Below are 15,539 nucleotides of genomic sequence, written 5' to 3' on the forward strand. Positions count from 1 at the left end.
ATCTGTTTGTGGTTATTTTCTCTTGGGCCCCATATAACTAGAACCACATGCTTTCCCAACATTTATGAATCTAAAGCTGCACAGGAAATTTAAAAGGTTTGAATATTCAACACATTCTTTGGAGTATCCATATTAACCATTTTAATCCCCTTAAAACACTGATCTTAGCAGGCAGGTGAAGTGACAGTATAGGCAATTAGCTCTTCAGAATCAGGTGAGAATCCAGAAGTTGAAGGCACTTAACAAAAGGCTCCTTAACATCAGTCAAACTATTTGTTAGCTTTCCTGTGATTTTGGTATTGTTTAGTGTTTGTTCATAAGCTTACGAGCTTTAATGGTGACTGAGGTGAAAAACAAGGAAAGAGTTGAAATCGGAAACAATACAGAAAAGGAAGTGTTCTACATTGTGAAAAAAAGGACAAGTTCTGTATGTTCACAGAAGGAAGTTCAACCATAGAGTAGATTGCGTGTTCTCCGTGAAGGAAACTGCAGAAGGGAGGAAGGAAGGGATGTAAATTGGAGGGAATTTGGAGAAAGTAAGAAAGAAGAAAGAGTGAGCATTACAAATGAGGAAATCCTTTCTACTTCTTTCAATTTTGGCACTGAAAATGGTTGCAAATAAGGCAATATTGTATTTGGCCTCTTAAAAACTTATTTGAGAGCTTCAATAATGCTAAATCAACTATTGTTAAATTATAGGCATACCACTATATATATATATATATATATATATATATATATATATATATATTCTGTAGTATATATACTGTATATATATATATATATACAGTATATATATATACTGTATATATATACTGTAGTATATATACCATATACACACACACACACACACACACACACACACAGTAGAAGTGGTCTAAGCACTTTTTTTCTTTTTTAGATTGAGACTTCTAGAAGAGGAAAACAAAGAATAAAGGGAAAAGATAGTCACTCATAGCATGTCTTATTACCCAAGAACATGAGGCAGTAGATGCCAGTGATTTTTGATTGATTTTCCATCCATTAAACCCTTGGAATAAAAAATAAGAGGAGTGGTGAGATTGTGCTACAGAAAAACCTGATTCTGTAACTATGAGCTAATCAGCTGAATCTAGTTTCAAACAAGATGGCTTTAAATATTGCCAAGGTAAATGTTCAATCAACACTCCAACGGGCTAGATTGTGAACATTTACTTTTGTACAGTCTTTTACTCTGGTTTATTTTTAACCATGTACCTTGCTGTGTCTATTCCAAGGGCTGTCATAGTCTGGCGTCCACCTCTCTGGACTATTTTATTTGCCGCAACCAGTACCTCTTCCGTCGATGAGTAGGTATTGAGGTTGAACTCATGGGTTACGTTTTCTCCATACTGTACAATTCCAACCTGAAATATCAAGGAATTGTGAGTTATCTACCTAGCAATATGCCGTTTCAATTTTGCTCAGTTTAAACATGTAGATCAGATGTAATACATTTTAGTCTTTCAGATGAATTTAAAAATCTAATAGTACAAAAATCCTTCTACTTTGACAGCAATAATCATTGCCATTGTGGATATTCATAGCCTGAAGAACAAAAATGGAGGTGCTGTTGCCAAACTTCTCCTATGATTGGTTTTATCTCTTCAACAGTTTTTACTGAATGACTCTGGTGGGCCTTGGGGGGTAGAATGTGAAACACACTGATAGGGTTTCTGCCTTATTTTCATGGGGCTTCTACAACTAGAAGGAGAGCAAGATTAAGCACATGACCATCCAAATACATGTATGTTCAACTGCCAACTCTGAAGAGGGCTGTAACAGAAAAGCTGTTATCAGCAAGTATAACCGAAGGCCCTAATTTAAAATGGGGGCTCAGGGAAGGACTTTCAGGAGTAATATTTAATAGGTGCTAGGAGGGCCTGTCCTGGATGATGGCTGAGAAGTCGGATGGGGTCATGAAAGGAACTGTGTATCTGAAGAAGCTGAGGTGGGGAAGAGGGAGGCTCACTGCCTTTCATTCTGTAGACCAGGCTGGACCAGGCTGTGAGGGGAGTGTGGAGCTAGGGGAGGCTAGCTGAGAAAGCAGCAGATGGATCTGGGGAGGGCACACGCGTGCGTCGTGCTTTATGTAGCTCAGCCGTGGCTTCGTTTCTCTCAGACCAGCCCTTCTCCCACCACTCTTTCTTGTTCTCTGTCTTCCCTCTCTTACTGCCTTCCTCCTTTCATTCCCTCTTTACTGCAGATTGGATAATGCAGGCAGAGCCACCATAAAGGAAAACAATAAAGGTCACATGCCTCCAGATTCAATTTCTCTTGATCCATAGACCTCTCCCCACCCCAGAGATACCCAGGTTACTTACCATTTTTCTACACCCTTCTTTAAAGGTTGATGTGAACCAATAAACTAATCTACATCAAGAATTATGCCTGAAGATACTTTTTGTTTAGTCTTTCTACCCCAAAATTAAGGACTCAAAGAATTCTTTACCCAAAAGGGATTTCTTTTCAGGTAGGAATTCTGGGCACTTCATTTCTTGGGTAGGGAACATAAGTAGAGACAGGGCTACCTTCTTTCAAAGCAGTCACCCATTGGTAAAGTTGCCTCTGATACAGGCTTTAGAGAGAACCCTATTTCCAAGTGGAACAAAGAATCAGCATCTACCTTACCAGGCTCCCCTGCTGATAGCACTGTCGTTAGAAATCTTTAGGCTTAATTATATGTCTGTTGCTTTATCAATACATTTCCACAGCTAGGTCCTTTTGGAAACCAAAAGCATACTCTGGTGTATGCAGAAACAAATAAGAAAACCTCCAATTTAAAATAATCTTTATTATCTTTGAGCTACCTTCAAGAGTACTAGACATCTGTAAAAATTATGCCTAAATAAGAATACTGTCATGTATTTTTATGACATTCTTTAAAACATTCTTTCCTAATTTATTAAAATGATAGTAACAGAAATTACTATCACATCTGATAAATGAGGAAACCATTTAAAAAACTCACTCCCCACAGTGAAGGGGCAGAAGGGGGTACAGTTTATGATGTGTTTCCTTTATCCCAGGGCTCTATCCAGCACTCTACTTCCTCTCAACAAAAATGCACCTCCTTAGTATCTCCCCATCCTCTAGTCACCTCATCCTGCTCGCTTCTGCCAAATACTGCTGCCATTTCATGGCTACTGAATGAATTCAATTAGTTAGCTAGCTAATTGAGACACACTAGAGAACATAATAAAGTTCAGAAACAAACAAATAAAGAGATCATATTTTAAAAATAAATAAATAGAACCTATTAATCTTTCCTGAGAGCTGCTTAATCAGGTATGAGATAAATAAGAAGTGACTAGAGAATATGTGACAGTGTAAAATAAGGTACATCATACACTAAATGAACATGTTGAAAGGAAATGCTTAATCCATGTCCAGGCTAGCTCTGCTCTTCCGTAAATGTATCTTTCACCTAATATCTGTCACTGCTGTCTCAAGACTGTGTGCTATTATATTTGGAAAGAAGATGAAGAGAGGAACCTTTGAGAATAAGGTAGGAAACAACCAACTAATTACACACAAAATAAAATGGATGAGGACACACCCATGACTTGCATTCCGGTTATTTCTTTGTCTTATAATTAAATGTTATCTATTATTCTCTACATAGAATTAAAATTATTTTCCCAGTTATCCTTACAACTTTTAGTTAGTAATCCAGGGAGACACTGAGTTATTATTAAGGGGAATCATGGAGGTTCGACATTGTCTTTGTGTATATAAATGTTCAGTACAAATAAAGATGAAATGATTTTGTTACTTAGATAATCATTATACCTTATTTTGGGTAACAAGAAAATAAATGCTGCTGTGAAAGTTAATTGCTCATCCATCTGAGACATCTTACAGAGCTGGTTTGTTTTTATTTCCCTTTGTTTTTGTTTGATTAAGCAAGCAGCTAAAGAACTTTAAAAATTGTCACTTGTGTCATTATTCTTGGACATTTTATTACTTGGATGAATCTATTGAATACCCCAGTCTCTCGTTTCTTTGACTTCCTCGGCTTCAGTAATGTTTTCCTCTAGCTCATCTGTGACATCTGCTCCCAAGGTCATATACTTGACCTTGTCATTTGGAAAAATTGCAGCACGTCAATGTCAATTTCTGACCATTAACTTCAGCTTATTTACCTAGTATATATAATTCATTCCTTGACCACATCAAGACTTCCAATTAATTCATAGATTGTACTTTTTTTTTTTGTACCTAGCCTAGATTCCATGATCCATCACCACAATCATTTATTTGCAAACATTTAACTTTTTAAACCTTTTCTTCCCTCCATTAACTCATTTGGCTAACTTCCAACTCTGGCAAAGTCCAAATACCTCCTTGTGTGTGTGCTTCTGTGACACTGAGCGCTGCTAGACAAAAATCACACAACTTGTAGACTGGTCTCACTTTCAAGTTAGGACCATGGATCTCAAATAGGGTTTCACAAAGCACTGCCCAACAGCCCCCTAATTTTTGTTAATGAGTGCACTTTGCTTCCATTTGTTCAATTCAATCAAATTCTAGACATAAGCTGTTAACTCCTCAGGAAAAAGGGAGTTATTTGACTCACACGAAGAAAGGTGGAAGTCACACTAACTAAACAAGGCTGCTTTGTGCCAGAATATTTTACTTTTACAACACATTTTACATATCTTATAGAATTTACTATAAACGATTGCATTATCTGGACAAATTATCTTTACACCAGAAATAGCAGAGAATTTTTAGCACCTTAGTAAGTCAGAGATTAGTGCTTTCTAGCTTCTCTTCTCTCTCTCTCTCTCTCTCATCCATCCATCCATCTATTTCTCTACCTCTCCATCATCTCTCTCTATGTACTTAACATATATATCACGTCTATAAGCCTATTCTTTGTAAATGTTAAGGTATGAGAACTTGTAACTGCCTGTCCCTCACCTTTTCTTTATACTTTGCTCTAACAACTCCACCTGAGCTTCTCTTCAGATGGCTGCCCTTGGGCTGCTGGAGCTGCTTTGTCCCAAAGGTTCAAAAAGCCAGAAGTGCCTGTAAGTTTTCTCCTGCCTGACCCTGGGCCCTGCTCCACAGGTAATGTCTGAGTGCAGGCAATGAAAAACCAGCCTTTTGACTTAACTTGGAGCTCCTCTTCCAGATCAGGCTGGGGCCTTGATTTCACCTGAAATCACACCCTTATTTGTCTTCTGTTGCCACTCTGTTTTGCTGCTCAAAATCCCTTCCTATTTTACTAAAGGAAGCACTCTGCCACTTGACTCCTCTCTTGGGGTTTGCTTCTGGGAAATGGGGCCTCAGGCAGCTATTATCTACGTTTCTTCATTTCTCCTTTAGCCCAGGCCAGACATCATTGCCTAGAACCAGACCATGTCAGGGGTTGGTCTCTCCACTGCTGATGTCCCTCCTTCCACTTCCACTCTCCTCAAATCCTTCTACTTATTGATGGCAGGTTAACTGTCTTGATGTTCTGCTTTTATCACCTAACCTTCTTGTTCAAAAATCTCCATTGCCTATATCAGTGACTCTGAAATATGCTTTAAAAGATAATTTTTATTCCAATTAAAATAGAAAACAGATAAAACTTTAAGTTGCTACTTGAAATACTAGGCCTGTGGATTAAAATGCTATTTTCTTCCCCTGACCCTCAGTCACTCAACAGTCTGACCCTACCTTCTGTGTCCTCCCTCCTTCATTTTGAGGACTCCGCCATTTTGAACTCCACACCTACCAAATCCCCTTCCTTATCGCCCCAACTAAGTGGAATTCTACCCATTCTGTAAGATTCAAGTTTCACTTTCGCTGCAAAACGTTCCCCACCTAGTCGCCAGTATAACCCATACTGATCTTCTCCTCTGAAATCTGAAGCAAACTTGTCCGTCCTGCTCCTGTGAGTACTGCACTCTTTTCAACTGTTTTGTATGCATGCTTTATCTTCCCAACTGCATTATGAGTTCTGAAGGGGCAAGCAGGGATAAAGAACATGGACTATGTCAGAGCTTTTGGTATTCTCTTATCCATTCCCACTGTTTTGCTTTGCTCACAGTTGACCCTCATACATTCTTACTCCATGACTGTAACATTTCACACGAGCAAGTAGAGAACTGAGATAGGACGGAAATAATGATAAGCAGAAAAAGAGAGATACAAAGAAGTGTGGGAAATGAGAAGAGTGGGCAGTGGAAACTCAAATCTCAGGGAAATGACATTTAGTGTAGGTCCCTGGCTGATACTGGACTTTAGGAATCAGACAGAGTAATGCCCTGTGCCATTTATTAATTTTCATCACAGGAAAATGGTCATATCACAAAACAAACATCTGTAATGCTTTGCTGAGTATTGGTAAAAAACACAGGTCAATACAAATAGTTTCAGTCTGAGCTTAGTGTATAATTTAAGGCACATGAAGTAGATTCATACTAGCATAATGTGTATGGATGCACATACAACAGAATCAAATAAGTGTGAGAATTAAAGAATAAGATAAAAAGTGAGCTAAGTGGTGAATACACATAGCGAGGAGGCTGAGGAGAGGGAATCAAAAACATATCCACTGTCTCACATTGACAAGCCTGTGCAGGAAGGGAGGAAGCTTCCTGATACCCTGATAAAGAATAGACAACAAGTTATGCAAGTAAAGCAGGAGAAAGCAAAGCAATCTGGAGCCTGGAAAATATGTCAGGATGATAAAGAATTTAAATGATTCTAGAAATTGAGAAAAAAGAAAGAAACAATAACCATCAAGTTGACTTGGAGCAACCAATCGCACTGGAAACCAGAGAGTGGAAGTTAAGGAGGGAGCAGGTGAGGAGTAATGGGGTGGAAGGAGTCTAGGCATTTTTGCTGAATGGAATTCAGTAAGCAAGATGACAGCTACTAGAAGCAACTGGGTTCGATGTGGACTTTATGTCAAAAGGGAGGATGGAAAGAGTAGCTTATGGCATCCGCAAAGGAGTAGATGAAGATGGTCACAATAGACACCTATAAAGGGATGTAAGTCACAAGGAGAAGGAACAGTTACTTTTCAGAGACAAATGGAAGGGATGCCTTTACCTCCTGGGGAGATCCAATTTGAACTTCTTAATTAAGTAGAACAAAAGATAGGTATATAATTACAATCTAAGGCCAAAAAGGCCTAAGAGCTGATTCAGGCTATAGCATAAACCAGGCACACAACTGGCTGAGGATTCTGTTATATGAACAAGACGTGTGTATCACTTCATTGAATCTAGTAAACACTAGATTTATAAACACTAAATTTATAATTCTTCGTTAGCTAAACCCCAAACTAATATCCCCTTATCTCTTTTGCAGGGAATACAAGCATACTTTTTTATGTTACTAGGTATGATTTTAAAAAGAGAGTTCCATGGCCAAGTGATCTTAAAAAACAATGGGTAACACAAAGTTAAACATGCATCTTTACAGCAGGAGCCCTCCTCTCTGTTTCTCTGTCTCTGTCATTATCATCTGTCTGTCTCTGTATTTTTCCCTCTACTAGTTGCATTAGGAAAAAAAAAGTGCCACAAATTTCAAATGGTCCAAAAGAGCAAGGCTTTCATTTACTCCTGTCCCCAATTTCTCTACTCCAACTCATAAACAAGTACTTTGGCAAATGTTCTCAGTCTTTAATATGAAAACATGCATTGTGAGTCACAAATCTGAAGACCTGATGCATTTTATTCTTATTTAAGGGAATTTGTGTGTGTGTGTGTGTGTGAGGAACATATTCAACACCTCAGACAACATAACTTGGCAAACATTTGCTTTATGATATTAAGAGTTACCTGCTTGTAAAGATCAATGAATTGTTCTCTGCATTCATCCTTATTATATTTATGATACTCTGTCATTCACTGTAATTATATAAATACAAGCTTTTACCTCATTTCAAGGTTGGAAGTTTTTTTAGGGTGGTGGATTGGGAACAAAGTTTTAGAGGTTTTTTTTTTTTTTTATATTGCCTATGACACCTAGCATAATACTTAATAAGATACTTCATAAATATCTGCTGAACTAAAATGAACTAATTACCCAAATGGCTTCATTTCTTTCAGGGGTGGAGATGAAAGAGGAGGCACATGAATGTGAAGAATACAAAAGGAAGGGCACAGTTAGAAATCACTGAAAGCAGGGCCTTACTGATTTTTCTCTCATGAAACTTAAAGTCACGACAGATTGACAAGGGAGTTCAAGAAAGAGAATGTTTAACGTAGCTGTTAAGTATGTTGAGTCAATGAGTTTTGAAGGAGTGGAATTATTCACTCATTTAGAATTATATTATTACCGTACATTGTTCATCAGAGTTATAACACTAGCACCTACATTTTAATGCCTGGCAGAACTAAGTTTCTGGGCTTTTGTCAATAGTCAACATTATCAAATCAATGGCTTTTTCAGGGGAATAAAGACAGGGTAAAACACTGAAGTTTTCCATGTTTCCATAAGAGGCACAATTTATTCTTCCTTTTACCAAACTATGGTACAAAGTTTGGTAAAGATGCATGTACTGTCATTAAGCCAGTGTCGGAATGTGAAGATAGTAAAGGCTGCACTCCACGTTAGCTGTCAACATGAACCATTTTTAGGCTGTTGGCTGAAAACAGGCTTCACCTTTGTTACTATGGAAAAGGACATACATGGGACTGTTTCACAAGTAGATAAAGTGAGTCCTCAGAAACATTAATAAAGTTGATAGAAGATAGATATAGGTACTAGGAAAAGGGTGTCTTTAGCTGGCTTCTTGCTTCATGGAAGATGGTGCAATAAAATATGGATCCATGTTCAAAAATGCAAGGATAGGGAATTTGAAAGTGTTTTGGAGAAAAGTCTGTGGCAGAAATCAGAGTAGAGGGGAGTGGGGCTAGATGAGCGAACGCTTACAAAGAAAAGCCTGAAGCCCAATGTAAAGGGGTGTCTGGGGGGATTCCCCACAAGCAAGTATCTTTTAGCTCAAAGACTTCATGAAGCAGAGTGAGAGATGGCAGTCACTACAATAATGATTTTCAACCCAAGGAGAAATGAAAAATTGCAGGAATTACATTTTCCCAATGTAAACAGTTTGCCTCCTATGTGCTAGGCAATAACATAAAACTCCGAACTGTATACCATAGGGAAAGGATTAAGGCAAAATGCTGTCATTGTGGAATTTACAGTCCAGCAAGAGACAGACACATGAAACAAAACGTGACATTACAGAGTGATGGATGAGAGCAGTAAGTGAAGGGTGTGCAAATACTGTGGGAACATGGGAGGGGAGGGAAATCTTCTTGAGAAGAATGGGTAGAATAATCATAGAAAATGACAGAGAAAGTGACATTTGACCTGAGTCTAAGAAGTTCACCTAGCACCTAAGGCTGGGGTGGAGAAGGGCACAGGAGGCAGAGGAAATCATGGAAGCATAGAACAATATGTTCAGGAAAGGCCAGGGTGAGAAGAAGCTGTGGGGCAAGAAAAGAGGTGGGCACCAGGGAGGCAGAAGGCAGTGGGAATGACTGGCCCCAGGTGACAAATGTCTTATAGTCCACTGGAGAGATTGGATATTACTGAGCAGGCAGTAATAATATATTTGTGTCAAGGGAAACACCATGATCTGAACTTTACCTTGGAAAGATAATTCAGGTGAGTGATGGATGGAGGTAGGAGAGAACGGAGTCCAGGAGGCTGGTGAGTGAGAAGATTCACACCACGTTCAGAAACTATAGCCTGATTGACAAGGATATGGCTGCACGGCTCAATCAGCCTTCTTTTCAGACCTCAAAACAATGAATCACACCTCGTATGTGAGACTTCTAGGGAAATGGCCATAAAATGTGCAGTAAAAGGAAAGATAAATAATATTCCTAAAATTTAATTAAATTCTCTCTTTCGTTTTTGCCTGGTTTAATGTTATGCTGCACTCTTGATGGGAACAATCTAGACATTGTTCCATTAGTATATTTCACTTTTATATCAAGCCTCACAATTTACTGGTTTTATTTAGGGTAATGTACTCGTATTTGGCATATTTATATCATTCTCATTTATTATTAAAAGCAATGTTACATTTATGTATTGAGGATCAATAAGACCATCATAATGTTTATACCATCATATTTTTTATGGAAAGCTCAGAGTGTTTCAGGTTTGCTTTTATAGGTGGTTTTTTAAAAGGCAATTTTATAGCTTTTACCCTGTCTTGGGTAAAAAACTCGTTTACAAAAATTCCTTGACGATGTTTGCAAAAGTCTTAATGGGACCACACAGAAACATGGAAGAAACTTTTAATAACTACAGTTGTCCCGCTGTCCACCAGGGACATGTGCTGAGACCCCCGTGGATGCTGAACCAATGGATATCATGGGTAGTACCGAACCCTATACATACTTTGTTTTTTCCTGTACATACTTATGATAAAGTTTAATTTATAAATTAGGCACAATAAGAGATTAACAACAATAACTAATAGTAAATTAAAACAATTAAAACAATATACTGTAATAAAAGTTATGTGACTGTGGTCTCTCTCTCTCCAAATGTCTTAGTATACTGTATATACAGCATGAATACGCGGGGCAAAGGGATGATTCATGTCCTGGGTGGGGACAGAGCAGAACAGCGAGACTTTATCACACTACTCAGAACAGCTTGCAATTTAAAATTTATGAATTATTTATTTCTGAAATTTTGTATTTAATATTTTTTGGACTGCAGTTGACCACAGTAACTAAAACTGGGGGGAGCAAAACTGCAGATAGGGGAGGATTACTGTATTTGGAATTAATGTTTCTGTTCTGTCACAGGTGTTGCTTTTCTCCAATGTGTCCTAATTGTCATATGGAAACTTTCATGCAAGGTTTTTATTTGCCTGCCTGCTTTTCTCCTTCCATTTCCCCCTCCCTTTCGCCTTCCTTTCCTTTCTTCCTTTCTTTTGTTTTTTCTTTGTGGAGGTGACAATCACTATGGAATGTTTCATATCCCTGAGACTGCCTTTCAATATTTGCAATTACTCAATGAAAAATCTATGACTGCAGAGAATAGGCCATCATAGTTGATCTTTACCTGTTGTACCAAGTGTATAAATGTAATTGATATAACAAACAGGAACTCATGAAATACACAGTAGTTCCCCCCCTGATCTGCAGTTTTGCTTTCAGTGATTTCAGTTATACCTGGTCAACATTGAAAGGAAAATTCCAGAAATAAACAATGCATAAATTTTAAATTGCATGTTGTTCTGAGTGGCATGATGAAATCTCATGACATCCTTCTCCATCCAGCCCAGGACGTGAATCATCCCTTTGTCCAGTGTACCCACACTGTGAACCCCATCCACCTACTAGTTACTTAATAGCCATATCTGTTATCAGATTGACTGTCTTGGTTTCATAGGCTTGTGTTCAAGCAGCCATTCTTTTACTTAGCAATGGCCCTAAAGTGCAAGAGTAATGATGCTGGTAATTTGGATATGCCAAAGAGAAGCCATAAAGTGCTTCCTTTAAGTGAAAGGGTGTATGCTGTACAATAAGATGGTTTGAGAGAGAGAGACCACATTTACATAACTTTTATTACAGAATATTGTTATAATTGTTCTATTTTATTTTAGCTTCTTGTTCATCTTTTACTGTGCCTAACTTATAAATTAAACTTTGTCATAGGTATGTATATATAGGACAAAAACATAGTATATATAAGGTTCAGTACTATCCATGGTTTCAGGCATTTTGGGGGTCCTAGAAAGTATCTCCCGTGAATAAGGAGGACTACTGTAATCAGAATGCAATTTTTTTTGCCCTTTAAAACTTATTTATGGTGAAACTGTTCCACTTTTCCTTGATGGAAAGATAAATGTCTTATGATTTTTCTTATTCTCCATTTTTAAATGTCTGTTAATTAAAAAGTCCTATATTTTAATTTTGGTTGTACCACATGAAATTGCTGTATTTGTAGGTCAACAAATGATCAAATAGCAACAATTTCATATGGTTCATCCTAAATTGAAATAAAGCCAACAAGACAAGCCATTAGTGTTGATTTATAATTAAGTCTTCCCTTCTCCCCCTACTAAAGTTTACAGGAGGTGAGAAAAATATAGGTCAGAAGGGGCATGGCTGGCTGTTTCCCACTTATCTCCCCTTAAATTGCTCACAAGAGTTTCTGACCTTTCCAGGGGCAGGGGAAGGGAAGATAAATATAGAGTATAGAAACTGCTACTTGACTGGTAGTACGCAGATGTTAACAGGTGTTTACAACTTTCTTATATGTTCTTTGGGAGTCTCCCCTCACCTCTACCATTGCCTGAGTGAACGCATTTCATTACTGCAGTGTGTAGAAATCAGGGCTATCTTCTGCTTTCCTGGGCAGAGACCCCCACTCACTTGCAGGAGATTCTACAGACAGGACCTAAAATGACCCCATGATGCTCCATGGCAAACATACATATTCTTCCTATTGACAAACTCGGGAGTGTAGGCCGATCCCAGCGCAGCTACCTCTGCTTTGACTTGCCTGTCAGTGGCTAGGCAGCTGCTGTCTCACCTTAAGATATTTCAGGCAGGAGTCAGAAACTCACTGGTCAACTATGAGTTTCAACTCTAGTCAACACATACCAAGCTCATTGTATGATCCCATTGAAGCCTTTCTCACTAGACTCTTTCTACAGAGAAATCCTCTTCACAAATCTTATCAACTCCATTCTTAATGCCTTTATACCCTTGGTATGAATGACAAGTCCAAGAGTCCTCTATCTAGTTCTTAACTTTCCATCTTTGTAACTACTCTGGGTAGCCTCTCTCACAATTCATGTTTATGTCTGCCCCTTTCAGAAATGGAGGTAGGGAGGGTAAGTAAGGAGGAAGAAAAATTTCAGAAGCTAACTCTACCAATCTTAGGGCAGAGTTGGGTGCTTTCATTGTAAACAAAGCACATACACCAAAAACTTATTTAAATTGAGTTAGCAACAAATCAGGAAAAAAACAATGGTTAAAACAAATAGTTTTTGTTTTTGGAGAGAATTGCCATAAGATCATACAAAAAAATAAGCATACTTTTCAGTACACATTTCTTTGAAGAGGAAGCATCTTTCCAAATTTTCTATGAATGAATTATTATTCTGAATCCATTGAAGGAAGGTTAAATTTAAAGAGAGTTTCAATTGTTATACTTAAAACCCTATTAAATTCAGTTTAGTAGGAGTAATGTTCTAATAAATATGTCTTTCCAATCCCTTCTGTTTAGAGCATTAGTAATGAAATTAGTCATTAACACAACTTACGCCAAAATAGACAAATATTAGAAAATACTAAAGCCTAAAGTATATACTTAAAAGAACATGAAAATGCCAGTTATAGAAAAAAATCTTATCCAATGTCCACCCATCAGAGAATAATACAAACATGCATTTATTATGGTCTACACGTACGCGTATATTCAACAAGTGCTCATCGAGAGCCTGCTATGTCCCAGCAAAGCACTGGGCTGGCCACTGACAAGGACAAAAAGGTGATGTAAAGTCTTCGCTCCTGAGGTGCCTGTAATCTAGAGGATGCGGCAAACTCACACACACACACACGCACACACACACACACACACGCACACATATCAGTATAATAAAAATGCATTAGTCCAGTGTTTCTTCAACCTCAACCTGTTTACGAATTACGTGGCTCGCTTACTAAAATGCAGGCTCTGTAGCCCCACCCTCAGGCATGCCAATTCTGAATGTCTGGGGGTTACAATCCAAGCACCTCAGGGATTCTGAAGTAGGAATTCCATGAGCCACAGTTGGAGAGACACTGCATTTTACAGAAACTCCATGAAGGCAGTGGCTGTCTGTCTTATTCTCCGTGATTATCCAAGACCTATCACAGAGTCTGCTACTTAGTAAACCCTCAGGAAAAACATCTGAATAAATGAGCTCCACAATGAATGATACAAGAAAAATGTGACACAGAAATCCAGCAATTTAAGCAGCTCCTTGCTCTTTAGGGAGGAGGTAGGTTCCTTCAGATGAAGTTGGCAGATGCTACAAACAACTCAATATAGAGTTGCATTCCAAAATCTTCCTCTCTGTGGAATGGAGTCCTGGAACTGAGTAAATGTGATCTGATTCTCCTGCCTCCAAGTAAGTACAAGTCCCTCCCATTCACTGGTAGCATCTGGACCCCCCGCTATCCCCATTCCTCTGAATAGAGTCATTGTTTCCTAAGAGAAAGCCCTAACTCCATGAAGGACACTGGCAGCTGGAATTCCTCTGGTGATTAGGCAGAATAGCTCTTCTATTAGGATTCTCACTACAGAAATGTAAAATTAATTATAATTCTGATAGTTAGAAATATCAAATTTGCAGCAGAATGGGTTGAGTATATAAGCTACTGATTGTTACTTATTTCTTTACAAAACTTAGCCACTGTCTCAGATCCTCAAATGAAGCAGTGATTATAATTCTAAAATAGTCTTATAGATTTTCTTCCTGAAGTTGTAGAGCAACTTCATACGCATTGCAGCTGCATTAAATTCCGCAAATAGCTACAAATAAATTAATTTTTTACAGTAAAATAGACAAAAGAGTTGAAAAGGAAACTTAAATATTCAGATGATGATACAATATTAGAAATTTAAAACTATTCCAAGAATATTATTAGCTTTGGAAAGAAAGCATTGGATAGGAAGGTAAAATGGGCAAGACAAAACAGGTGGAAGGAAGCAGCACATCATGGGAAAAGTGCTGAGAGAAGAGAGAGCTGTGATCCAGCAGGGTGGTTGCAGGTCTATCAGTGCAGGGAGTGGGGGTACCAAGAGGCCTGGCCTGGTTCCAGCCAAGGGGCTGGCCTAAGAAGGAGGAGGACAGTCATAAGAAGATGGAAAGAACTAGAGACCTATTATTTAAGGACGTCAGATAGGACCAGCTCTGAACCTTCTCCCGAGGTAGGGCTCTCAGAAAGGAAAGAACACTGGACTGTAATAGGAGAGTGGTGTGTTCTGATCTGCTGTCAACAAACAAGGAACCCTGAACAAATCACTTAGCCTCTTGTGTCCCCTCCATAAATTGAGATTCTTGGCTAAATTACCTCTAAGATTCTGTCCAGCTCAATTTTATGGCTCTACAAAATCTACTGACTGAGGAGAGAAAGGACGTGGAAGAGAGGAAAGGAGGCAGGGAGAGAGGTCCTCAGAAGGGAAGAGAAGGCGATCCATGTGGAAATACATGAGAAGGAGGAGCAAGTCACGATTCTAGAGTGGTTTTCTAAGAATGCAGGCCGCCTGATACCTGCAGCAGGAAGAGATACAGTATCTTCTCCAAACCACTGGTAATTCACTTGGGAAGATCAATTGTAGATGACAAACTTGCATCCGGGAAACTTTACATTTTGATGTGTAAAACTCCATTTTCTTTGAATGCTTTGACACTCACTTCAAGTTCTCTATGCTCCAGTAGGATATACACAAGCTTATGCCTCACCTAGCTCTCTAAAGAGAACTGTTCAGCTTTGGAACACAGCCTTATGACCTTTCACTTTGAGATTTCAGTCTAATTTGCAATCTTC

The 15,539-nt window shown here is 38.5% G+C and overlaps 1 protein-coding gene across 1 annotated transcript in view; it reads right to left on the reverse strand.

The window, feature by feature from the left end:
- The window catches only part of ITGA1 (integrin subunit alpha 1), a 157,440-nt gene that overhangs the window by 65,065 nt on the left and 76,836 nt on the right, over positions 1-15,539 (reverse strand). Inside the window, exon 7 of the mRNA XM_019736210.2 lies at positions 1,237-1,385. Coding sequence (XP_019591769.2) covers positions 1,237-1,385 — 149 coding nt within the window. The remainder of the gene's footprint in view (positions 1-1,236; positions 1,386-15,539) is intronic.

The sequence above is a fragment of the Rhinolophus sinicus genome, linkage group LG03, assembly GCF_036562045.2.
Source record: "Rhinolophus sinicus isolate RSC01 linkage group LG03, ASM3656204v1, whole genome shotgun sequence".
NCBI lineage: Eukaryota > Metazoa > Chordata > Mammalia > Chiroptera > Rhinolophidae > Rhinolophus > Rhinolophus sinicus.